Below are 25,372 nucleotides of genomic sequence, written 5' to 3'. Positions count from 1 at the left end.
TTTTAAAGTAGAAATCAACAAACTCAACAGAAAATTGAATGAATCACTAAAGATACAGCGTTTTCTGAAGCACTAGAGATGCAGTACTTTCTGAAGACAATCTGACTAAAAATGACGGAGATTACGTCGCTTCCTTTTAAAAACCAATGTTTTGATTTTTGCGTCAAAAGAAGCTATTGCATTGATTTGTTTTGTTTGTAATGGTTTTTTGTATATTGCATATTACACTTCTCAGCAAACATTCTACAGCGGAATTTCATAGGACCTGTATAGGCATTGTAAATGGTCCGCTTTAGCTTTGCTCGTCGGTTATTAAGTGGGCCGTAGTGGCAGCCACTACATCACGTCAAGGAAAGTTATCGGCTGGCCATTTATAGTGAATACCGCTAATGCTCCACTAAATAACCGATTAACAAAGTCCAATAAACCGCTCAAAATGCTTCTATAGGTCCGCAGCAAATCCACTACAATGTTTTCTTGGTTGACAACGAGAATATCTATGCTCCTTTGAAATGTTGTATAAAATCATTTATAAATAAATAGTTTAAATTTTTTATTGAGTTATAAGATTTTATAATTTTATATTTGAGTTTTTTAGTAATGTTGCGTAGGAAAGTTTTTAATCTACAAAAATGTTAACTCGTTCGAAGATAGAAAAAATTTCTAGAGTGAAAGCGGGCAAACAAATGCCAACACCGGCGTTCAGTAAGACAGTACTCACCATAAACTTCACATAAATTCTTTTAAACTCACACCGCATTTTTTCCTTTTCTGAAGTTAAACAATAAAATTACGACAATAATGCTCTCTTTAATTGTCCATTTTCAACTTTACTTTTTAACCGATTTGATTTTCGCTAATGAAGCTCAGTTTTTGACTCAAGATCTAGTCTAATCTCTAAAACAGTACCCGGTGCGAAAAAGATAGCCAGATAACACAAGACGTGTTAAAAACGTCAAAGACACGTAATACGTATTTTATAAGTCTTTAACGCGTCTTTTATTTATTTTAGCGACAAAATGGATAAAAGACGCGCTAAAGATGTATAAAACTATGTATGTAAATCACTATGTATTAATATCATTCAATCGCTATTACATCTTTATAAAAAACAACAACATTTATTTATAGCGAGACTTTGTTTGTCAAATAATATAGAACTCACTATTTGAACGGCAACGGTTTTTATTTTCAGCAAAACAAAGAATTGATCTCTGAAGAACACACGTCGTATACCGTTTCCTTTCAGTGTCGTAGTTTTTTTTTATCCAAACATGTTTAATTTTGCTAAAATAATGAGGTAATCAACCAATACAAATGCTTTTGATAAACCGATAAATAATCCTAGATTGATCAAAACCATTAGTAATTTGGTATACTAATTCAATAATTGCTTGTACAATTGAATTGCTAATAGAAAATCAAATTACTTTGCTTAAAAAAAATTGTTTTAAGTAAAACGACTTTATTAATTTAGATTTCACGTTTCAGATATCTGATTATCCATTATTTTTGCAAACTGCTTATATTTATGTCTACTACTTTAGCGTTTCAGAGAACTTCCGTTCATTTTTTAAAATTCATTCTATGGGTTCTGTGGATTCTGCCAATGTTATTTCGGTTTAAGAAAATTATATTGCTAGAAACGTCATTAAACATACTCCATTCTTAAAAAGAAAAAGTTATTTCATACTTTAGGAGTAAAGTAGCTATCGTGCAGTATTGTGTAGTTTTAAAAATTAAAGATATATTTGAAATAAATTTGAGGTGGTTAGGATTTTTTAAGCATGGTTTGGGCCAAAATTTGTGAAACATCTATTTAATTTTTTAAATTATTTATTATATTAATATTCTAAAATGTTAATTTCACAACCAAAGTTTTAAAATGATTTTTATTTTGAAAAAGATTTTTTATTTTATTTTATTAAGAAAAGAAAAAAGTGAAAATAGCGAAAACTAAAATAAAGTTTTAAAACAAATTTGAAATTAAAAAAACAAGTTGTTTCTACTATATTATCAACAACATTATATTTACTATGTTAACGACAACTGTTACTATGTTAACAATTCTACTAGGTACTACTTATATAATTAGTATAATAGTTCTGTAGTATACTACAGAACTATTATACTAAATTTTTACTTTTTCGATGCTTTTTCTGATATAAAAAACAAGTTTCGTTAAAAGAAAAATGACATTGCATAAATAAACTTGTATTATTATTTTCCTGAAACTTAACCAATTTTTGAAAACGTTGTTTTGAACATTAAGAAGGAATTTTTGTTATTATCGACTAATTAAATACATGCTAGACAAAACATTGTCTGCGGATTTTTGTAGTAGCTTAATTTTTTAATCTTTTAACTCTTGGTTGCCCCGTAATCGCCGTATTTCTAACATTTACATGTTTTTAAAACGTAGAATAGCTAATATATATTTTTTAAACGTGTTGCACAACAATGAAAAATAATTTTATAGTGGTAAGCGTCGCATTAAAATATAATTTTATAAATATTTTATGATCCTTTATTTCCTAGACTTAATATACAGTTTAACACGTTTTAATAACACCCATATAGCATTATTATTATTTTTTTCAATTCAAAAGTAATATTTTTTTTATTTAACCGTTATGTTAAGTTAATCTATGTATGTTATTCTATACTCCATATAAAATACTCATACTGTATATTATATACTACTCAAAATGCAACAGTTGCAATAGAAAAGAAATATTGTGCAAGCGCTTGCATATTATTATATTCATCATTTGTAAATATTTTATAAAAAATAATCAACTCGTTATTAAAACTAGAAAATTTTTTTTTTAAATAAAAATTAACATGCTTCCTACTACATCTTTTTTTGCTTACTTCAATTGCTTTAATTTATATTAAAAAAATAAGCTAATTTAGATGTCTATAAACATTAAATTAATATTTTTGAAGAATTATGAAGAAATTCATAAAAATCATTAGTTTTAAAAAAGGTTTTACAAAGAGTTTTTGCTCATTTTTTTATATAAATTTTTTGGTAGAAAAAACTTTTTAGAGTCTAGTAGACCAAAAAATTATTAACTATTCTATAAAATTTTTACTACCAAAAGATTTTTATAGAATAGTTAAAATTCTACCAAGTTAAGGCTACAGTTCTAAATTGGGTTATAAACAATGAGAGCTAAAGTAGTCCAGATCAATGGCAAACAATCTAGTGAGGTGATATGTAATATTGGGTTTCTACAGGGGAGATGACACTTTGATTTGTATTGATATTACAAACTAAAAAGCTGTTTATTAATTAAAACAAAAACAAAAAATATTTTAACAAAACAGTAAAGCAAAATTAATCTTAAATAACATCAGAAAAAATTTAGTGATTGCATGAAATATTTTCAGATTGATTATTAACTTGGTTTAACTAAACATATTAAATGTAATTGAGTAAAAATGCAAAGAAAACTTGATATCTTTCTAGAAACAGAAAATATTAAACTCTACAGACCAAAAAATTAATCATTCAAACTATTATTCCTCTTCACGATAAATACTGTGCATCTATTTTTTTGATGCAAATAAGGATTTTCTGAATATCTTACAAAAGCTAAAAAACAAAGTTGTGAGAATTATACAGAAATGTGATTGGTTGACTTAAAATCTAGAATTTTTAAAGTTACTCAATTAAATCATGGTAAAAAATAGAATAAATTTTAAATCCTATGTTTTATTCACAATGTAACATTGACTGGAAATATACTACTTATGTCGTTTTAAATTTTTTAATAAATATTATTTATTACTCTTTATATGTTCTGAAATTCCTAAACATGGTATGTTTAAAATCAACGTTGATATGTTTAAACCAAATGGTTTAAACTAATCAAAAAAATATCAATTTAAACCAAACTTTTTTTTGTTGAAAATATTGAAACTAATTGGAGTTGTTCTAGATTAGTCGCAAAGTGATCAAATAAAAATAAGTGACGCTGTTAAAATTTTTTAAGAGCTGATAAACATGTTATTATTTTTATCAACATATTATCATATCAATATATAAAATCTATTATAAATTGAACACAACAAATACATTTTAAGTAACGATACAAACTCTAATCAAGAAAACTGTAACTGCTTTAATAAAAATCTCTGTCCATCGTTCAATAACTGTTTAAAAAGCAACATTGTATATCAAGCAACTGTAACCTCCACTAATTGTGATACCTTTCCTAATGAAAAATTCTGCATTGGTATATGATTGGTATAAGTGAGACTCCTTTTAAATTAAGATACACTAATCACGTTAAATCTTTTGAAATCTCTAAATATAAAAATAATACTGAGCTCTCAAAGCAGGTATGGAAGTTAAAAGAAGCTCATTTAGTTCCTATAGTTAAATGGAAAATTCTCAGATGATGTAAAGCATATAATCTAGCATCTAAATTTTGTAAATTATGTCTCACCAAAAAATATGAAATCCTAAATTATAAAAATACTAATCTATTGAATAAAAGGAGTGAGATTGTTTCTAAGTACAGACATAGAAACAGATTCCTTCTTTCCCAATTTGACATTAGTGATTAGTAAAGATGATTTTTCCATATTATTATTATTGTTGTTATTATTATTATTATTATTATTATTATTATTGTTATCATTTGACCTCAGAACTCATTCCATTGTTTTTTTTTGAAATTTTTAATTACCAACCTTGTTTTTATGTTTTATGGTCAAACCATCATTTCCATTTTTTCTCTTAACCCGATGCCGACATCACACAGTTTAAGCTTGGCAAATTATTGCAGACCTTATTTTTCCTAATTCCATAGGCTGTATATATATATATATATATATATATATATATATATATATATATATATATATATATATATATATATATATATATATATATATATATATATATATATAAATAATATATATATCAGGCAACCAAAAAAGTTTGTGCGGTTTATCCTAGTTGCCTATTTCTAAGAAATGTATTAAAAAAACTGGTTGTGGTATGGGGATGATTTTGCATATAAATTAAAGCTTGTTTTAAGGAGAATCAATCAGTGTGTTTCATAAGTTTTATTAGTGCCTTTTAAATTTAAAAGTGGAGTATGGCTGTGTCAGATGCGATAATTCGCGCCTGTTTACTTTATGAGTTCAAACTTGGAACCAAAGTTGCAGAAGCTTGTTGTAAGATATGCGCTGCGTTTAGGGAAGGTACCATAGCAGAACGGACGGCTCAAAAGTGGTTTAAAAAATTTTCTTCTGGAAATGAAAACCTTGAAGATGAACCAAGATCTGGAAGACCATCCATCGTAAACAACAAGGATATCAAGCTGGCAATCAAGCAGGACTCCAGTCAAACATGTCAGGACCTTGCCCTAAGATTTAATGTGAGTGATGAAACTATTCGTTTACATTTGCACCAACTTGGAAGATGTTGAGCAAATGGGTACCTTATGAGTTGAGTGAAACAAACAAGCTACAGCGCTTAACCATTTGTTCTTCATAGCTTTCCCGCCACAATTTAGTGCCATTTTTTGACCGGATGTTGACGTGCGACAAAAAATGAATTATGTACTGCAAAAAAAACCGAATATATCATTGGCTAGCCAGTAACGATCCAGTACCAATGACTCCTAAACCAAGTATTCATCAACAAAAGGTTTTACTGTGTGTATGGTGGACTACAGCAGGTATCGTTCACTATAAGTTGCTACCAAATGGACAAACCATTACTGCTGATATATACTCAGCCCAATTGGACAGAGTTTCGGTTGCTCTTCACCAAAAACAAGCAGCTTTGGCAAACAAAAAAGGTGTTGTGTTCCACCAGGACAACGCCAGACCGCACACTGCAAAAATCACGTGCGAAACTCTAGCACGTTTACAATGGGAGATTCTACCTCACCCTCTGTATTCACCAGACCTTGCGCCAAATGACTATCACCTGTTTTTGGCCCTGGATAATCATATGAGGAATCGACAGTTTCAAAATAGAGAAGATCTCGAAAAAAAGGTAATTCAATTTTTTAGCTACCAAACTCAAGACTTTTATAAAAATGGAATATACCAGCTTGTTTCACGATGGGAGAAAGTTATTCTTGTTGAAGGAGACTATTTTTCAAAATAAACTTTATTAAAACTGTTTTTATGTGTATTTATTTATGGATCTGCAAAACCACACAAACTTTTTTGGTTGCCTGATATATATATATTATTCTATATATATTTTTATATATATATATAATAAATACTATATATACAGGGCTCGAATTAACGTAAAAAAATCTAATCGCGATTTTTTTGTTGCTCATAACTCCTCCTCCACTCCCGCCCGAGGGGAGGGAGCATTATTTATTTTAACTTATTTATAATAACATATATAATAAGTCTCATTTTTGCATAAGATGTCATAACATTTACGTTCAGCGGTTGTAAAGTAGCTTTAGTTATAATTTACATTAATACTATTATTATATTGCATTAAATCTAACGGCTATATTTTTGTAAAATCAATGAACTTGATATTATCTTCTTTTAATTAATTATTTCATTTTCTATTTTATTTACATATTTTAAACTGTTTAAAACAACTAGAATATGTCATTTTCTATAAATATTTAACAGTAAAAAAAATTATTTAAAACTCTAACAAAACAATCTATAAATTTGAAACAGTTATAAAAAACTATTAAAAATGACGAAAACATTATCATGATAAAATGTTAAAACTTAACATTTTCACGAAAGCCCGCACAATCACAAACAAGAATGATTATTAAATTCTTATTAAGTAAGTTTTCTTATCTAAGTAACCTTATCAAATTCCCATGATATTTCTATCTATTGCTTTTTCATTCAATGTATTTTTTAATAAAAGTTAACGTTCACTTTTTTTATTCAATAAAATAAAGCGGAAGAAAAAAATGTGTCTAAATAATAGAATCTTTTACGATCTAATACTTTTTTTGATTGCTAATAGAAAAAGTATAAGATCGTAATCGTAAATATTTTGATCGTTTTGTAATCATTTTACTAGTTTAATGCCTAGAATTTTTCAGGATTTTTACTAACAAAAAATTATTTTTAATAAGCAAAAAATCATACGCCATTACAAGTTATTATTTAACATTTTAATTTTAAGGGGTTACAATGCGCTAAAATAAAATTAAAAGTTGTCACAATTTTCTTCCTCGCTTTCACTTTCTTCTAAATCCGATATTGTAACTGTCGCTAGATCAATGTCTGTTTTTCCTGACTTACTTTTTCTCTATTTTCCGGATAACGATGAAAATTTGCTTACAATCGTCTAACTTTATTATTATACCATTCGTCCATAGCAGTATCAGGTTCAAATTTGCCATTCTCAGGACCTTCTTCACTTATCCGAAGTAGAGATTCTAAGAGATCTCGTCTAAGACAACTTCTCCAGTCATTTTTTACACGATTCATACATGAAAACATTCGTTCTACTTTCGCATTTGTAAAAGGACAAATTAAAAATAGTTCAAAAATATCAAGAATATTTCGGCATTGTTTGACCAAATTTGATTTGGAAAAAACAATTTCCCAAATTTTCAAATAATACTCATTTTGATTGTTACTTATGATGGGAAACATATATGCTTTTAAAATGATCCAATCATGAAGTATATTATTCAAATCACATCCTAAACCAATTGAAAATTCAGAAAAATGTTCAACAACTTCACCGATAGCTTTATCGCCAAAAGTTCCATCATTCACATTTAACAGCTAGTTATAAACGCCAAGTAAAGCTACCAAATGTATAAACAATGGTGATTTTTGGAGAGATTGAAAACGGCCTTCCATACATATGGTATTATTTGCAATAATTAACTTGTACTCTTGATTCGAATAGGTATTTAATCGTTTGTTTTTTATAAATTTTTCCTTCCTTAAACAATCGGTCTTTTTCCTGCATTTGAACATTTTTACTAATTGTTTTTCTAAATCTTCTATTTTTCTTTCTTTTACTTTATGCTCCGCTTTAAAAAAAAGTTATCATTTCAGAAATCACTGCAGTTTTATACTGTAAAAGAACAACTAATACTTGCGAATAGAGTATCAATCTTCTAAAATAAAAAAAGAATAATCATGAAAAAAAGAAAGATCACGAAAAAACAAATATTAGGAAAAAACTAATCGCAAAGGTGCGAAAAGTAATCGCGATACGCTTAATTCGAGCGTATATATATATATATATATATATATATATATATATATATATATATATATATACACATATATATAGATAGATAGATACATATATACATATATACATATATACATATATATATATATCTACTATAGATAACAAATTGTTACCCTATCTTTGTTACATTAATTTATACAGCATTTTCAAAAAAAGAAGAAAAATCTCTGGTTTAAGGTGTTTGACCACACGCATCTCCTGAGAAGGCTAGATGTATATAAAACAATATTTAAAAAATCTTTTATTTTCTTGCCAATGAAGTGCTTTTGTGCCATTAATTTTTTTTTGTCAAATATTATTTAATAAAATTTTATCACGAGTTCATAGGAAATTGGACTATTATTGTCAAATGAGGAAAGCCAAAAATTGTTTATAAAATTAGTTGATGTTCCCTGTATATAACGAAACCAATTTAAAATCAAATTAAAATTGCAATGGAGTAGGAATTTTTTTTACAAATAGAAGTATAAATATTCCTAAAAGAAAGTTTAAAAAAAATGGTTTAAGTAAAATTTAGACAGTTATTATTAGCTTTATAAAATAAGGTAATAAAAATGGCATTGTTTTTAGTTACATTATTTATTTTACTAAATCGCAGATATTTTATAATGTAAATTTTATGTTAGCTTACTTAGTGCGCATACAATTAATAGCACAACACTAATTGATATGATCTTTATTTGGTAAAGCTGCTGACACAGTAGCAGATTAGCGATTACCACCAAACATTTTAATGGCTTATTGAAACACATTTGAAAGTTTTATAACTAAAAATCAAATTTATTTATATGAAAGCTATTTAAGATTTCAAAATTCATTTATATGAAATTTAAGATTTCAAAATAATAATAATCACTCATTTTTAGATTTTATAATTTTTTGTTTGTAAAATATTTACGGTAAGTGATTTTCATATTTTTTGTTGGTATAAACATGGTTTTTTAAAGATAATTTACTTCACAGATTTGGTTTGTAGATTTATAAATGTCTCTATTTTTCAGTTTTCACAAATAAAAATTAACATATTTGCAAAGTTTTTGTACATTATTGCAAGTCTAACTGCAAAAATATTATTTGGTAAATCTTTGGACTGTTGCTTGTTAAATCTTTGGACTATATTTGCATATGTGTCTTCAAAGTTGTTTCTTGTTAAACTTCTTCACTAAAGAATTGTGAAGGCATATAATGGATTAGTGCAAAAGTTTGTTTAATAGGTTTTTGTATTATAATTTTTTTTTAAATTCCACTTAATGTCTCTTGGAAAAAAATATTTGCAATTATTTTTCTTCATTATATTAGATAATGTATTTATTGTTTATTTAATTACTGTTAATTTATTAGGTTATTTCAAACACTTGCAAAAAATATTTGTTTTTACTAATGTAAGCAAATTAGTTTTTTACTTTTCCATTCTAACAGAATATGAAGTATGTATAACGAATCAGAAGAAGAAAGTAATGAAGAAGATCTATTTACAACAAAGTCTTCTCGGAAAAGAAAATTGCTTGTTTACTCAGATGAAGAAGGTTCTTCTGGTAAATGAATCGCAATATTTATATCTTAAAAAAAAAAAAAAAAATTATTTTGAATAAAAATTATATATGTAAATCTACCACAGGTGGGAGTGATACAGATGATAACAACAGTGATGATTTAGAAGAAAGCGATGGCTTATGTCCAATCTGTTTGACTGAGTTTACTAATCAGATGGTTGGAGTTCCAAAAACATGCAATCATGTCTTTTGTTTGGAATGTTTGCAAGAATGGGCTAAGGTGTGACCAAATTATAAAATTTCTATTTGTGTGTGTGTGTGTGTGTGTGTGTGTGTGTGTGTGTGTGTGTGTGTGTGTGTGTGTGCATGTGTGTGTGTGTAAATGTATCTGTGACAGATGAGTTTTTTTTAGAAAATTAACAATTGCCCAGTTGACAGATCAAAGTTCAATTTTGTATTAGTTTATAAGATCAAAGATGGACCACTTGTTGAAGAGGTACATATTTTTTGTTTTTTATTATTTAAGTTAACACAATAAAATAATATTAATAATAACGAGTGATGCGGAAGTTATCGGTCAAATCCTAATTTCATTATTTGAGCATAATTATTAGTTTTTGTGGTTTTATGCGTAGGCATAAACGTTCTATAAAATATAAACTTTATTATTTGAAACACAATTATTTAAAATGAGCTTAAATGCAGCTGAACGAGAATCTTTTCGAAAGCGAATAAAAATGTTTTTTGTAAATAAACCTAATATTAAAAAAAAAAAAATCGTAAATCATTTTGAAAAGGAAGGATTTGCTCGAAGTACAATATATGATAACCTAAAAAGACTTGAAACTGTTCAATCGTTTTCTGATAGAAAGCACCCTGGTTGTCCGACATCCTGGACTAGAGAAAAGAAAACCGAGTTAACAAGACTTGTCAACAATCGAAATGGGGTCAGTCAGAGAAAAATAGGTATTAAATTCGGTGTAAATCAATCGACAATTGGTCGTCAGTTAAAAAAAATGAATATTAAATATAGAAAACGTGAAAAGACTCCAAAATACACTAAAGAACAACAAATAAAGGCAAAGAAAAGAAGCAGGAAACTAGTTAACCAACTCTATAACACAAAATCGCTTTTAGTCATCGATGATGAAAAATACTTTTGTTTTGCAGTGGACAACATGCCTGGAAATTCTGGATACTACACAAACAACAAAAAGACATGCCCAGAAAGTGTTCGTTTTATAGGAAAAGAGAAATTTCCAAAAATATTATTAATGTGGATAGCCATATCTGACCTTGGTATGTCCGAGCCATTGTTTCGCACTTCCAAGGCTGTAGCAATCAATTCATCAATCTATATTAATGAATGTTTAGAAAAACGACTTCTTCCATTTATTCACAAGTATCATGGAGACTTTAACTATTTATTTTGGCCAGATTTAGCAAGTTCTCATTATTCTAAAGATTCTCTAAATTGGATGGACCAATATGTCTATTACGTTGATAATAGACCAATTGAAAATTTTTGGGGACATTTGGCACAAAAGGTTTTTGAGGGAGATTGGCAAGCTTCAACAGAGCAAGTTTTGATTGATCGCATTAAACTAAAACTACAAGAAATTGATTTAAACTTTTTACAATCGCATATGAAAGGCGTCAGAGCAAAATTGAGATCAATTGCAGATGGTGGTGTTTTTTAAAATAAAAATAATTTATTTTTATTAAAAGATAAATGCTTTATTTAAAAAAAATATAATAGTAGTTTGTTTTTTTATTTATAAATAAGTTATTGACGTTTTTATTTTGTCCAATAACTTCCGCATCACCCGTTACTTATATAAGGTTTAAACTATAACACTCTTAAAACTCCCTATTTCACTTTTGTAAACTAAATAAAAATAAAAATATGTTTCATAAAATTTGAATGATAGGCTAAAAAGCTATGAGTTGTCTCTTTTAGTATAAATTTTTTTGATTAAAGTTAAATATAAGGGAAACTGGGGACACCTTATCACCCTTTTTCATTTTTAAGCTCAATTTCCTTTTTGCAAAATCAATTTGCAAAAAACAAATACTTCCAATACACTTAGAATTCGGATGGGTTTATTTGGTGAAGAGACTATTTAAATAGTAGTTTTGTGATTAGCTCACAAAAAGTAAATGGAAGTAGTTAAATTAAGTCCTAATGATCCCTATGATCCCACATAATCCCTACCTTATAGATGACTTAAGGAATCATGTGTACCACATCAGGCCTTGTTAAGAAGCGTTATGCAGTTTGCATTTTACATACAAAATGGTGATTTGCGTTCAGCAGTTTTACATTAAACAAAAACTTTACTATTTTGGAATATTTAAAATATCTTTTAATATTGTCTATGTTTATATAATTATATAATATTCTATCTATGTTTAACTGCAACTGATAAATTTACAAAATTTTTTTTTTGTAAAATAAGAACTTTAAAAAAGACTTTAAATTAAATAAGATTTTAAAAATTTAAATTTTGTTTTGAAGTAATGTAAAGTAGTAAAATGTTGAATTTTAAATTATTTTTAAAGGAATGTAAAATAGTTTTGCAATAATTATTAAAATTTTTTTTTTATTATCTGCTAATTAATTCATTACATAAAACATAAGCCTCTCCATCATAGATTAAATGCAAAAAGCAAATAATTAAAAAAAAAAAAGGGAGAAGTTTTTTTTTTTAAAAGAATTCTTTTCTTAAATGTATCAAGCCTTCCAGGAAGCGTGTGCGATCGCATGCCTTGTTGGTCCACGTTTAAAGTAATTTTTTTAAACACACTGACCATGGTAGTTTGCATTTTTTAACTTATAAAGCGTTTCAATAATTCGCAACAAAAAGCTGAACTTATCTACTGATTAAAAAAACAATTCTAAAATAAGGAAACAAAATTGTAACGAAATATCAATTAAGTTTTAATTAAATGAACTAAAAAATTGAATAATTAAAACAAAATAATTTAAAGAATTTTTTTTTAATAAAATTATTATACAACTTTTGTATTCACTTTTTTTAAGTGGTTGTTATTTTTAGCGACTGAGTTTGATACAAGTTGAGGTAAAAAAACATAATGTTTTATCAAAATTTAACATCAAGTGAAAGTTTTGATATGCAATTTATTCATGATTTTTATCAGTACGTATATTAAGAAACTTATTTGCTATGTACTCTAAAACTATAAGAAATTTGTTAATTTATTTTCTAATGTGAATTTGTTTTCATGTCATTAGGCTTTTAAAAATATTTTTGCTATATTTGACATTTTTTCTTAATACTTATATAAAAGGAAAATAAGAAAATAAACTGCTATTTATTTGTATAATATATTATTTGATTAACAAATTTTGTAATAAATAATAAAATAATATGTTATAAATATGGAATAAATTAAAATAAAAATACAACATGATTTCTTTTGTAAATGTATTTACCGCATTTGATGCATGTCTGAAATTGTTTCCTTTAATTGCCCAATTTCCAGCGTTATTTTGAATTACTAGAGATAATGAACATAATGATTGGTCTGTTTGAAAAAATGTTTTTAAAAACTTAAAAAATGTTTTAAACAGACTCCAGTAAATTAACAATGCACTACCCCACAAGCTTTTGGAGCATTGTCAATGGCAATAGTTCATAAGGAAATACACTATAGGTTTTAAATTCACAATTTGGATAATCCAACAAAAGTGCAAACTATTTCAATGGGGTAGTGAAAATAACCAAATATTTTATATTTAAATATAAGTATCAATGACTTTTTATTTTTTTACATGAAAAACTTGTTAATAAAATTTTTTTTTCTTACAAATAAATAGCAATTTGTTTTCTCGCTTTCCTGTACATTGATAAAAACAGAAAAGTTTAGCAAACACATTTGAAAAACAAATTTAAAAATTGTGGGATGCACAAAGCGTGTGACTGCACGCAAGAACAAGCCCAGACCTGTGTTAGTACCGCTGGAGCGATATGGGTGCCCAAACATTTTTATTTTTTCATTTTTCTTTTGCCTTTTTATTGAAAAATAAAATAAAAAATTCAGTTTTAACAATAGTAAATAATTTTCAGTTTTTTTAGCTACCTCATTTTTTCCTTTGGTCAATAAAATGAATTAAAAAGAAATAGCTTTTTTACGTAATTACGTAAATTGAACGTTTTAAAAAAATGAATATCGTTACAAAACTTTAAAAATTTAAATTTACAATTTTAAAAATTTGCTTTTTCAAAAGATAGAATGATTTTAAAATATCCATTCAGAGTAAAGTTAACTTTTGTTTTTTGGCAATTAAGAGTAAACTGCTTTTGACAATTAATGAACAAAAGCAAAAAATTTCGGTCAACTATTGCGCAAATTTAGTTTTTGAACGAATAAACTTTTGATCTTTAGCTTACTATTTTAGTTTACCTGAGGAAAACGGAACCTAAACTTTTTTAGAAAGTTTTGTTTCTTTTTCATATTCTTTTTGACTTCTAAAATGATAAAAATAACAATTACAATAACTTATTAAAAGTTTTATTAAGATCTGTTTAAAGTAACCCATTGTAAATGTAACTTATTTATTAGGCGTAACTTTTTTAATAGGGGTCATCCATAAATTATGTCACGCTATAAGGGGGGATGAGGAGGTTGGTGGTTTTGTGATGACTCATACAAAACTTGCTTCTTAAGTGTTATGATTTTGTGACGAGGGGAGGTCAAAAATGGTCAAAAGTTGCGTGGCATAATTTATGTTCCACCCTTTATACTTAATGATTAAAAAGATAAAATATGTTTTTTAAAATATAATGTTTTTTAACATTATATTTTTAAAATATAATGTTTTTTAACATTATATTTTAAAAATATAATGTTAAAAAACATTATATTTTAAAAAGTTTATCAGCAAGGGGTCATCCATAAAGTAAAGCTTTTTTGTCAACTATCCCCCTCCCCCCTGCATTTTGCCATACTCTTTTTTGAGTACCCTCTACCTCCCTAAAAGTACCTACGCTTTTAACCTACCAACCCAACATTTTAATGATATTTTTTTAAAATTAGTGTCTCCATACTTTTATAATTGACCTACTGCCCCCCGCTTCATCTCATATAGGCCATTTGCAAACCCCCTCTTCCTCTCTGAACGTATGTACTTTATGGATGATCCCCAACTAACATTTGTTTCTTAAGTGTCCCTATATGCCCTGCTCTATCCTATTCAAAAAAAAAAAAAAAATACCTTTAAATCAACTCCTTATCTTAGGATAAAACTAAACACGGTAAACACAAATGATTAAAATGATGATTGAAAAAATGATGATTAAAAATCATTGTTGCGGCACAGGTTTCAACTAGGTAAGGAGAAGGAGAGAGGGGGAAGGGGAACACACGTTTCCTGGGAAGGGTTGATGTATATAAAATTTTTTGTTTCTTATTAATTCAATATCGTGTAAAGTTTGACATTATTTATGCGCGTAAGTTATGTTTACGAATATCTTGTTAGTAACTGATTATTTAAAATACTGCATTAAATACATAAAAAGTAAAGTAAAGAAATAAATTGTGATAAACAAACAAAGTGTTAAGTATGAGATTGTTTTAAGAATTGAGTTATTAGGAAATATAATTTTTTAATACCAAATTTTATATTTCATTAGTAATTTTTGTTATATTAGTTTAAATGATTTTTAACACAGTTTTAAGTTAAATTTAATTATGGTACTTTAAAATATGCTAATGAGGCAATTTAACTTTTAACGACGTAAATATCAAAGCTGTGATAAAATTACATTTATTAGCATGTGTTTTTGTTATGTATTAAAGTCTCATAAAAAGGCCTGTCACATTATACAATTTGTATAAATTTATAGAATCTTTTTAATTCAAATCTAGTCTCTTTAAATTTATAAATATTAGTTTTTTTTAATAAATTCATTTACCTCTCTGTAAATTAAAAACATTTAATATCATAAACAATATTATCTTATTAATTTAAATGAGAGGCATTTTATAATTGTAGTTTCTCAATCTAATTTTCAGTTAATCAAGTTAATATTTATTACAATATTTTATATAAAAAAAATCAGTCATATAATATTTTATATAATACAATAAGCAGGGATGCGAAGTCAGTCCAGAGTCCAGGAGTCCCTGTTTTTACCTGGAGTTCTGCCTTTCATAAAAATTGTTGAGACTCCATGATTTTTTTAACTTTGTATTAGCATATGAATGTTTCCTTATTAAGCCTTATTAACTTTTATAATTTTAATAATTTAAATTTGTTTAGCCAACCGTTACATAACTTTAAACCAGTAAAAGCACGAATACATTTAATAGCGTCGCATATGGTAATCTCTCCAGCATATAAGTTATTTAAAATATGCAGCATGTTTGTGCCATACATCACCTATAGCAGATAATGCGAATCACAGCATATGTGGTACATAAAACTTTTGGTGTACACTGATACTTAGATGCCAATTTATACTTAGGATAGGGTTATCATTGTCCTGGTTTAATAGGGAGAAAAAAGTTCCTATTTTTTGACCCCAGAGTCCGGAGTCATAGAGTCCATAAAAATCAATAGGATTTAGCATCTCTGACAAGAAGATATAATGAGATTAAGTTAATAGCGCAATAAAGTTAATATCAAAGTTACTTTTAACTAAATTAACTTCTTTTAAATAACAAAACAAAAGTTTATTTTTAATTCTAAATAAAATTATTACAATAAAAAAGTAAAAAAAAAACACCTAGTTTGAATTGAAAAAAATAATAGTTAATACGAATATTATAAACTTTTAAAAAATGTTTTTAGCTAAATTCTAAAAAAAAAAATAATACTAGAAAACCTGAAAAGGTAATTTTTCATTTAAATTCAAGAAGGAAATAATTAAAATAAAAACAGCAAAACAAACGTTCTGTTTAAATTTAGGAACCTTTTATTTAAATCAATGAAACAAATAAAATAAAAAACGAAAAAACCAACGTTTTAATAATTCTAAATAAAATAATTTAAACAAAAAAAAATTAAAAAAATTTGCATAAATGTTTTATTTTCTTTATCCTGTAAATTAAATTTACACTTTATTGTCTTTGCTTTATCTTGGCAAATATTTTTTTTATTTCTTTTGCTGTCTTACTTTCCACTCATTTATAATCGCTAGTTTTTTGGGTGTATATATATTATATTAAATGTATATAATTATAAATGTATTGATTTTTGTCTTATTAAGTTTATCAAATTTATTACAACCTTGCACATGTTCTTATTTGTAGAGTTAACTTTTTGTATTAAGGTTTTTAAAATGCTAGTAGAAGGCAACTCTGCCTTCTTCTAGCGTTTTTTGTTCTTGGTTAGAGAAAAATTAGAGGTTTTAATTTACAAGAAAGCTCTTGATTTAAGAAAATATCATTGTTGAAAGTTTGGAAAAGCTTAAGTGTTATAATAAAAATGTTTGTTTTAAGTATACTGTATATTTGTTGATCCCTTCTCTATCTTGTAGGCTGACTTAGATTGATGAGTGATAAACAATGTTAATAACTTAGATCAATTAACTATGTTGACCTATTTCTTACTCCTTCTCCATCTTGTGGGCTGGCTTATAAAGTGAAAAGATAAGTTTTTCCAGCCTAGAACAATGACGATGAACAATGGTGACAGCCTAGAACAATGAATAATTTTAGGCTGCTTCTTACCCCTTCTCCATCTAGTAGACTGGCTCAAAAAGAGGAGAGAATTGTTTCTAGCCTAGGATGATCAATGATGAACAATGTAGATAGCCTAGAACAGTGAATAATGTTGACCTTCTTACCCCTTTACTATCTTTTTCTATAAGACTGTTTTAAGTATGACTGATCCATCTTCTCAGTGTTGATAGCTATTTTGCAGCTATTTTTTTCTAAAAATATTCCAATTACTATTATTATGAGATAATCATTTTCTTTATCAGTCATTACAAAAAACAAATGTAAAAAAACATGCAAAAAAACATTTGCAAAAAGGTTTTGGTGGAGCTTATATTTTTTTAAATAGTAAATCTTGTATTTCAAATTTAAAGATAACAAACTAGAGACTTTTAAAATCTTTAACTGTAATATAAACAAAAACAAATTAAATATTTCTCATTAATATAATATTGATTATAATATTGATGGTATTTTGATATTACTGAAAATGATCCCATTACATTTTTTCTCTCACTCCAAGCACTTATTCAGAACACCAATATGTAAAAAATATCTTATTTTTGTTTTCATTTTTTCATTTTTGTAAAAAATCTTATTTTTGTTTGCAAATAATTATCCCTTCTTTCTTCTGTGTTCTTGAAACTAATTAGCAAGCTCTTATATGAATTTTCTTTTTTGTTTTGTCTATCCTATTTTTTTTTAAACTTTGGAACTCAAATCTTTTTAACTTTTTTGTTCATTTTTTAAAAACTTTATAAATAGCTCTGTTCCCTACAATATTTTTATCCACTTTTTTCATTTTCACCTCCCAAAGAGGAGCACTATAGTTGAGTTTTTTTAAAAACTGTTGTTACAGGCCTTTCACTACTAACAAAAACTGTTGTTGCAGGCCTTTCACTACTAAAAAAAACTGTTGTTACAGGCCTTTCACTACTAACAAAAACTGTTGTTACAGGCCTTTCACTACTAACAAAAACTGTTGTTACAGGCCTTTCACAATCCTATAAATCTGAAACAGGAGTTTTAATTAATTTTTTTATATGTTCTTATAAGGATCATAATTGTCATATAGGGGCTAAATCTTCAAATTATGCCTATTTTTGTTAAGAAACACATTGTAAGCATAGAAGTTGTAGGAGTCGCTGATTTCAATAATTTAGTTTCAAATTATTTATAATTATACTAATTATACTAATAATACTAATTATACTAATTATGTTATTTCAAGATTTATATTGAAGATAAAGAAAGTAAAGATGATGAGTTTGAAGATCCACCAACTTATTGTGAGGTAAACAGAGGAGTTGTATTATTTTTTTTTATTGTATTGATTTTAAAGTGCTGTCACTGTCAATATCATATAATTTCATATTTAATTTATCATATTTAACTTATTTTTTTATTAATTTATTCTACTTTGTTTTTATAATAATTTTGTAAATATTTCTTTCATCAGGTTTGTGGCTCTTGTGAAAGAGAAGACAGTTTGCTGTTGTGCGATGAGTGTGATAACGGGTAAGTCGTAATATCAAAAAATAAAATATATTTATATTATTTATATTTTTTCATCCTTTATGGAAAAAAAAACTTTTTTTATCGATTTTCTAATATGTTAAAAATGGTTTAATGGTTGTTGAATCAGACAGCTTGTATAAGCTGTTAAATCTGACAGCATAAGCTTTATTGAGTGTTATGTTTGTAAAAATAAATTTGAGTTTTTGAGCTCATTTAAAAATTTTCTAAAATCTTTTTCTTTAACTTCCAAAATCTTTTCTTTAATAGTCTTTTTGGGACAAATTTTGCTTATTTCACAGTTTTTCTTTTCAAATGTTTTTATGGGACATGCTACATGGTAAATGTTTTCATAGTTTTAAGTTGAAATATGTATAAATAGTATTAATATACTCAATAATATATAATAAAAATACAGTTTCAGCTGTACATCTAGTCTTTGAGGTCATATTTCCCTTACATATTTTAATATACTATTTGTATACCTGGTGTTTTGGAGCTGGATTTATATTAATAATTAAGGCTTTTTTTTAGTTATTATTTTTTTATGAAAATGATTTTGATGGTATTTCTAATAGTAATTACTATCAAGATCTTCATTTTTCACCATTGACATTTACTTGTTGCTCCAACAAGGTTTTTAGATAAGATTAGTACATGTACTATTAGTAAATATTCATGAAGTTTAATAGCTATTTCAGAAATATATTGATTGATACATTGCCATAATATAAATATGTCAATTATATGATATATGTTTGTCTATTTGTATTTTGTTACCTGTAGTTGGGAGTTATTTGGTGGTATCCCGAATATTATGATGCCTTTATCTGTATTGGAAAATGTTCATTTTTTTTAGATATATTTGTTTTAAACATATTTACATATTAATTATTATTACATATTTGTTTTTTTTGTATTTTCTATATTTAGATCTTAGAACTACTTTTTTGCTTTAACTTTTTTTCTAAAATTTTTTTTTAAAGATATCATCTCGATTGCTTAGTTCCACCATTATTGGCTGTTCCATATGATGAATGGTTCTGTTCTAATTGTCAACCTAAAGATCAGACTGTTGAAGTGAGCTTATCAAAACCCTCTGGCTTCATAGGTGATGAAAAATTGCTAATGAAAATATATGAAGATCATTGTGCAAGTATATTATTGTTTTGGTTGTTGTTTGTCATTATTTTATTCTTTTTGTCATTATAATTTTGGTTGGGTTTTTTATTGTTTTTTGTTTTTATCATTTTATTGTTTGTTTGCCTAACATTCTTGTTATTTAAACTAAATGAAAATATTTTACAAATTAGATAACGTAAAAACAATTATAATATTATCAAAAGTTTATAAAGTAAAAATAATTAAATTACTTTCAAAAGCAGTAGCCGTGGTGCAGTGGTTAGAGTTCTGGCTTAGAACCAAAAGGTTCACGGTTTGTTGCCAGCTCTAGCCTAATAAGCAACATTGTTAAAGAAGGTAGGGTGAACTTCTTGGTTAAAACTTCCTGGATAAAACCAATAGGTATTTTTGGAGTACATTAATAACTTATCAAGGTGCTCCAAAAAGAATAGTTTGTTTCATGTATCTAGAAAAACTAGTTTCTTAATTAAGATAAACATTTATAATCTAATTTTTTTGAACAAACTATATTAATTTTAGGCATTTTAATAATTTTTTTACAACCAAATTATGCCATTGCTTTTTATGTCATTGCTTCACCAAGCACCAAATTTGTTAGATAAGTTTTGTTGTTGATAAAACAATGACATAAAAAGTCATATTTTAAAGAGTATTCTAAGAATTTTTAAAGAATATTTTAAAAATTACTATTCTACTTATTCCTTGTTTGACCTCGCTTACACCATTTTTAAAAATCATGATTCCTGCAAAAACATTTTATTTTTAAAGAGTATTCTAAAACTTATCAGTTTATGAAATGGAAGAAGCTTCTGTTTATTAATTGAAATGGTTTTATAGTTTTCTCAAAACTACTAATATAGAATCAGATTTAAATATTTGTATCAGTTTAAACATGTGAGTAATAGCTGGGTATTACAAAAGTAAAAACTCTTGTTTGTTGTGTTACAAAAGTAAAAAAAAAAACTTTTGTTTGTTATGTTACATAAGTAAAAACTCTTGTTTGTTGTGTTACAAAAGTTAAAACTTTTGTTTGTTGTTTAACAACGGTAAAAACTTTTGTTTGTTGTTTTATAAAAATATTTTCAATAAAAAATGTTTTATAACTTTGTTTTCCTGTGATGCCACATGGCATGAGACGCAAATTTGACAAAATTTTCTTTTTCTTTGTTTTCTTCACATTATTACTGCGGTAGTGGTGTAGTGGTAGAGTGCTCGCTTCATAAGCGAGAGGTTCCGAGTTCGATTCCCGCCACGTCCCTGGTAGTACCGCTCTTAACTTGTTTCTCCGTGCAGCGGCCTTGTTCGTCAAGATTCGTGTTTCGGAGTTAGAGAGTTGAGAGAGGGTTATAACCACAAGTAGCCTCCTCATCTGTAGTAAAAAAAAAAATTAATATTATATTATAATGGGCATTCTTAATGCCCAGTGTAATATTTCAATTTGCAGTTTTCAGTTACTGACTATTAGTTTACTGTCTCATAAACCCTAATATATTTATTTTATAAATGTATGACAAATAAACTTTACTTATCTTTTGAAAGATACAGTTTTTTTATGGGGAGTTTTTAAAGTATTCTATTTTTCCTTCAAAGGTTTTATATATTACATATATATTTCATAAAAAAAACATACATTTATATTACGTAAAAAACACATACATTTATATTACGTAAAAAAAACATACATTTATATTACGTAAAAAAAACATACATTTATATTACGTAAAAAACACATACATTTATATTACGTAAAAAAAAAAAAATTATTATTATTCTACCTATTCCTTGTTTGATGTTTATACCTCGCTTACACAACTTTTAAAAATTATGTTTCCTGCAAAAACGTCATTTTATTGTAATAGTTATTTCTTAACAACTAAGGTTCTTTATTTTTCATAATTTTTCTGAGAGATAATGTTTAATGTGAATAAATTTTTAAAAAGTTGTTTTGAAAAGCACTAGTTTTTAAATAAATTCTAGGTGGTTTTGCTAACGGAACATCTGATAGCAGAGTTCGTACTGTTGCAAAAGTTAAAAATGAGAGAAGACAAAATAGAAGATTAGAGCGATCACGATCAGCTAGACCAAGAAGGCCACGAAACAAAGATAGTATGTTTTCTATTTTGTTATTTTTTATTGTTTTATATATTCATATAATTTGGAGCATCTTTTTAAAGGTTGCCCATACGGCAACCAGGAAAAAACATGAATGGCGACTGAAATGTTCTTTATGTAGAATAATATGCTACTAAAAATTTGCACAGACAGAATAGTTTTACTAAAATGTACAAGAAACTTTGTTCACTCTTAACTTTATTATCACGTCAAATCTGAATAATGATTTTGAGTTATTATGGTATTATAATAGTTATTTTTTATCTTTTTTTCTTCTTCTTAGGTATGCAACGGAAAAGAAGGAAGAAAATGAGAAGAGCAGTAAAACGCATGAACAAAGAATTGTCTTATAAAATTACAGAAAAGGCCAACAATGAGAAACTGAAGCAGAAAAGTGAAGATAATGACACTGTTATCTCAATATATGGAGACCCATATGATCTTAATGAATTTCACGATGCCTCTGATGATGAGCATGAACCTATAGTAAAGTAAAAAATAGTTTTTGATTTAGTTTTTAATATTTTACAATATACAATAAAAGTATTTAAAAAAAAATTGTGGTAATGAAAGTTATGATATTTGATACATTGATTTTATCATAATGATTATAAAAAATATGTCTTCATTAATCTTGCATAGACATGATGTCACCAATACAGAAGATGTTGTTGGTAGTATTTTAGATGGGTTTATTACCTTGGATCCAAATAAAGTTGTTGTTGAAAGGGATGGTTCTATAAAAGAAAAAAAAAAGATGGAAAAAGCACTTATAACAAATGTTCCATATGTCATGCCTGCAAGGAAAAAAAAGATAAGATTTATTGATGACGATGATGATGTGGACATTAAAAAAAATGAAAATGACAAATCTGTTGACAAATGTATGTCAAGTCCAAAAAAAATAACTTCTGAGATCTACAATAGTTCTCAAGATATAGAAACTTCATGTTGTTCAATTAAGCAAACAAAAAGAGAGATTTTGAGCGGACAATTGTTAAAGTTTAAAAATGACATTGCTTTGGATAAAAAAATTAAAAAACAACTTGCTGAAATGAGACAAAAAAGTAATAAAAAAGAATTTAAATCTATGGCATCATTACATTCAATATCAAGCTTTAAAATTCCAAAAAAAATACAAATAGAATCTAATTCACTAACTCATCAGCCTGATGTTTGTCAGTTAGATAACTCTTCAGCACATCATTCTGGTGATTCCCAGAGAATTAACTCACAAAAAATTAACATCTCAAAACCAATGCAAAATAGTAGCCACACAAAGTTATCAGGAGCATATGCACCCAATGAATTTAGAAAACCAATTGAAAAGAAACAAGTTCTCACTCTTGAAAAAAAAATTGAGCTATATAACCAAGGAAAATACAAAGAAATTTGTACTAAAAGTCGTGAAGAAATAATAAAGGATACAAAAGAAAGATGTCTAGCACTAATGAGGGGTAAAAAAAACAACCAGGATTTAAAAGTTAATGCATTCAATTTAAATCAGTCAAATAACAGTAAAATTTTAATGCAGAGTAATAAAACCTCTTCGAGTAATAAATGTTTTGACATTAAAGATTCTAAGGAGTGTTTGCAAAACCAATTAGAAAATAATATATATAATATATATAATAAAAATAAAATTTCTAGTTTTCCAATAAAAGAGCCTGTAAAGGTGTCTTTAGCTGAATATAAAATGAAGATGCAGCAAGATAAAGAAAAAAAAAGTTTGTTTACAAATGATGTTAATGAATGTTGCCATGGTGATAGGAAAAAAAATTTATTTGAAGAGTTGTTTGGAGATCCATCTATTTCTTATTTAGAAGAAACTAAAGAACCATGTGTAAACATATCTCAAACACAAAAAATAAATCTTTCTGACACATCAAAACCACACCTTTCTGACACACCAACACCACATCTTTCTGATGCACCAACCTTAAATTTATCTGCATCTTCAAAAAAAAACTTGTTTGAAACTCTACAATCTAACTTGTCTGGCTTATCAAATGTATCTTGCTGTTCTGTTATCCCTAAAATTGATCACAAGGACAGAAAGTTTTTTTTCCCAATACAAACAGATGCTTACCATAAAAACAAAGTATCACTAAGTGATATTGATAAAAATAAAATAAACGATCTCTATCAAACATTTAATAATCTAAATAATGTAGTGGAGCTTGGTGACTCCGCTTTAAAGAGTAATTTACCTTACATGGAACATTTCACTAATCATCTGTCTAATATAAATTATGATATAAAATCTGAAGGTCATGGTAAGTTAGTAAATAACTGTGGCATTCCAATTGCTATTGTTTATCCAAGGTCTAATTTAGAAGAAAATTTTACAATTGGCAACAACAGTTCTGTAGTAAATTTAGAAAAGAAACAAGCAGCAGAATTTGTTAACCAAAAGGTAATTAAGAAAAATGTAGATTAGTAACTAAATTGTTAAAAGAGGTTTACATTTTGTTTAAAATAGTGTTTAGTACTATTTGGTTAATTCATTAATTTTAATATTTTTTAGAGTCCACCTATTGACAAGTTTTATTTAGAAAAAATAAAAGCTTTGTTGAAATACGACTACAAAAATGGAGCACTAACAAAAGATCAATGGAAAGACATTGTAAAACAAAGCGTGAAACAGGTTATATAATTCTACATGTCATACCATATTTAGCATTTTAAATCAAGCATTTTGTATTGCATTTTATTACTAGAAAAGATATTAGACTCAAATAAGCATTTTTTTTTAGATTCAACGTGACATTGATTATTATAAACAAGATGGCATGATTGAAAATCTAGTTGAAAGTTATTTGAAAAAAATAAAGAAAAAAACAATGTTTGAAAACATGATGCCTGCATTTATATAAAAGCATGGCAGAATGTATTGTAGTATCATGTATAAAATTGTAAATATTTATAGAAACTTTTGGACTTAAAAAAGACATTATAATTAATGGAAAACTTATAGAATAGAAAAAATTTTTATTATTAGAAACTTAAAAAGTAGAATCTTTTTGGATGCTTAAAAAAGGAATTTAAACTAACTTATTTGCATCCTACATTTTAAAATCTTAAAAAAATATATTTATATAATCGATTATATTCTTTTTTGATTTTTGTGTTAAAAACAAGAATTTTTTTATTCACATTATTGGCATTTGAAAACATTTAA

The 25,372-nt window shown here is 26.6% G+C and overlaps 2 protein-coding genes across 4 annotated transcripts; both read left to right on the top strand.

Annotated features, from left to right (window-relative positions):
- The first annotated feature begins 2,407 nt into the window (after positions 1–2,407).
- Positions 2,408–25,171, top strand: LOC100204904 (uncharacterized). 3 transcript variants are annotated; one of them, XM_065791300.1, is made up of 12 exons: positions 2,408–2,481; positions 9,662–9,777; positions 9,861–10,015; positions 10,148–10,231; positions 18,653–18,715; positions 18,881–18,939; positions 19,923–20,092; positions 22,057–22,185; positions 22,475–22,682; positions 22,834–24,607; positions 24,719–24,838; positions 24,948–25,171. In XM_065791300.1, exons 2-12 carry the CDS (start codon positions 9,672–9,674, stop codon positions 25,065–25,067), a joined length of 2,988 nt encoding a protein of 995 aa, XP_065647372.1. In that variant the 5' UTR covers positions 2,408–2,481; positions 9,662–9,671; the 3' UTR covers positions 25,068–25,171. The 3 variants fall into 3 exon arrangements, with proteins under 3 accessions (XP_065647372.1, XP_065647370.1, XP_065647371.1); XM_065791298.1 differs by lacking the exon at positions 2,408–2,481 and adding an exon at positions 9,242–9,456; XM_065791299.1 differs by lacking the exon at positions 2,408–2,481 and adding an exon at positions 9,314–9,443.
- LOC136076126 (histone-lysine N-methyltransferase SETMAR-like) lies at positions 5,579–6,136 on the top strand. The gene has a single exon (XM_065789596.1). The coding sequence runs from the start codon at positions 5,579–5,581 to the stop codon at positions 6,134–6,136; it is 558 nt and encodes a 185-aa protein (XP_065645668.1).
- Positions 25,172–25,372: the final 201 nt, after the last annotated feature.

The sequence above is a fragment of the Hydra vulgaris genome, chromosome 02 (assembly GCF_038396675.1).
Source record: "Hydra vulgaris chromosome 02, alternate assembly HydraT2T_AEP".
NCBI lineage: Eukaryota > Metazoa > Cnidaria > Hydrozoa > Anthoathecata > Hydridae > Hydra > Hydra vulgaris.
The sequence above is the reverse complement of the archived record's forward strand: the minus strand, read 5'-3'. Positions and strand labels throughout refer to the sequence as shown.

What these genes read in the sequence shown, in the direction of transcription:
- LOC100204904 (XM_065791300.1), top strand. Translation starts at nt 9,672, where the DNA reads ATGTATAACGAATCAGAAGAAGAAAGTAATGAAGAAGATCTATTTACA. An exon ending in CAGAATTTGTTAACCAAAAG is followed by an intron (nt 24,608 to 24,718) that starts GTAATTAAGAAA and finishes AATATTTTTTAG; the next exon opens with AGTCCACCTATTGACAAGTT. An exon ending in TAAAACAAAGCGTGAAACAG is followed by an intron (nt 24,839 to 24,947) that starts GTTATATAATTC and finishes ATTTTTTTTTAG; the next exon opens with ATTCAACGTGACATTGATTA.
- LOC136076126 (XM_065789596.1), top strand. Translation starts at nt 5,579, where the DNA reads ATGTACTGCAAAAAAAACCGAATATATCATTGGCTAGCCAGTAACGAT.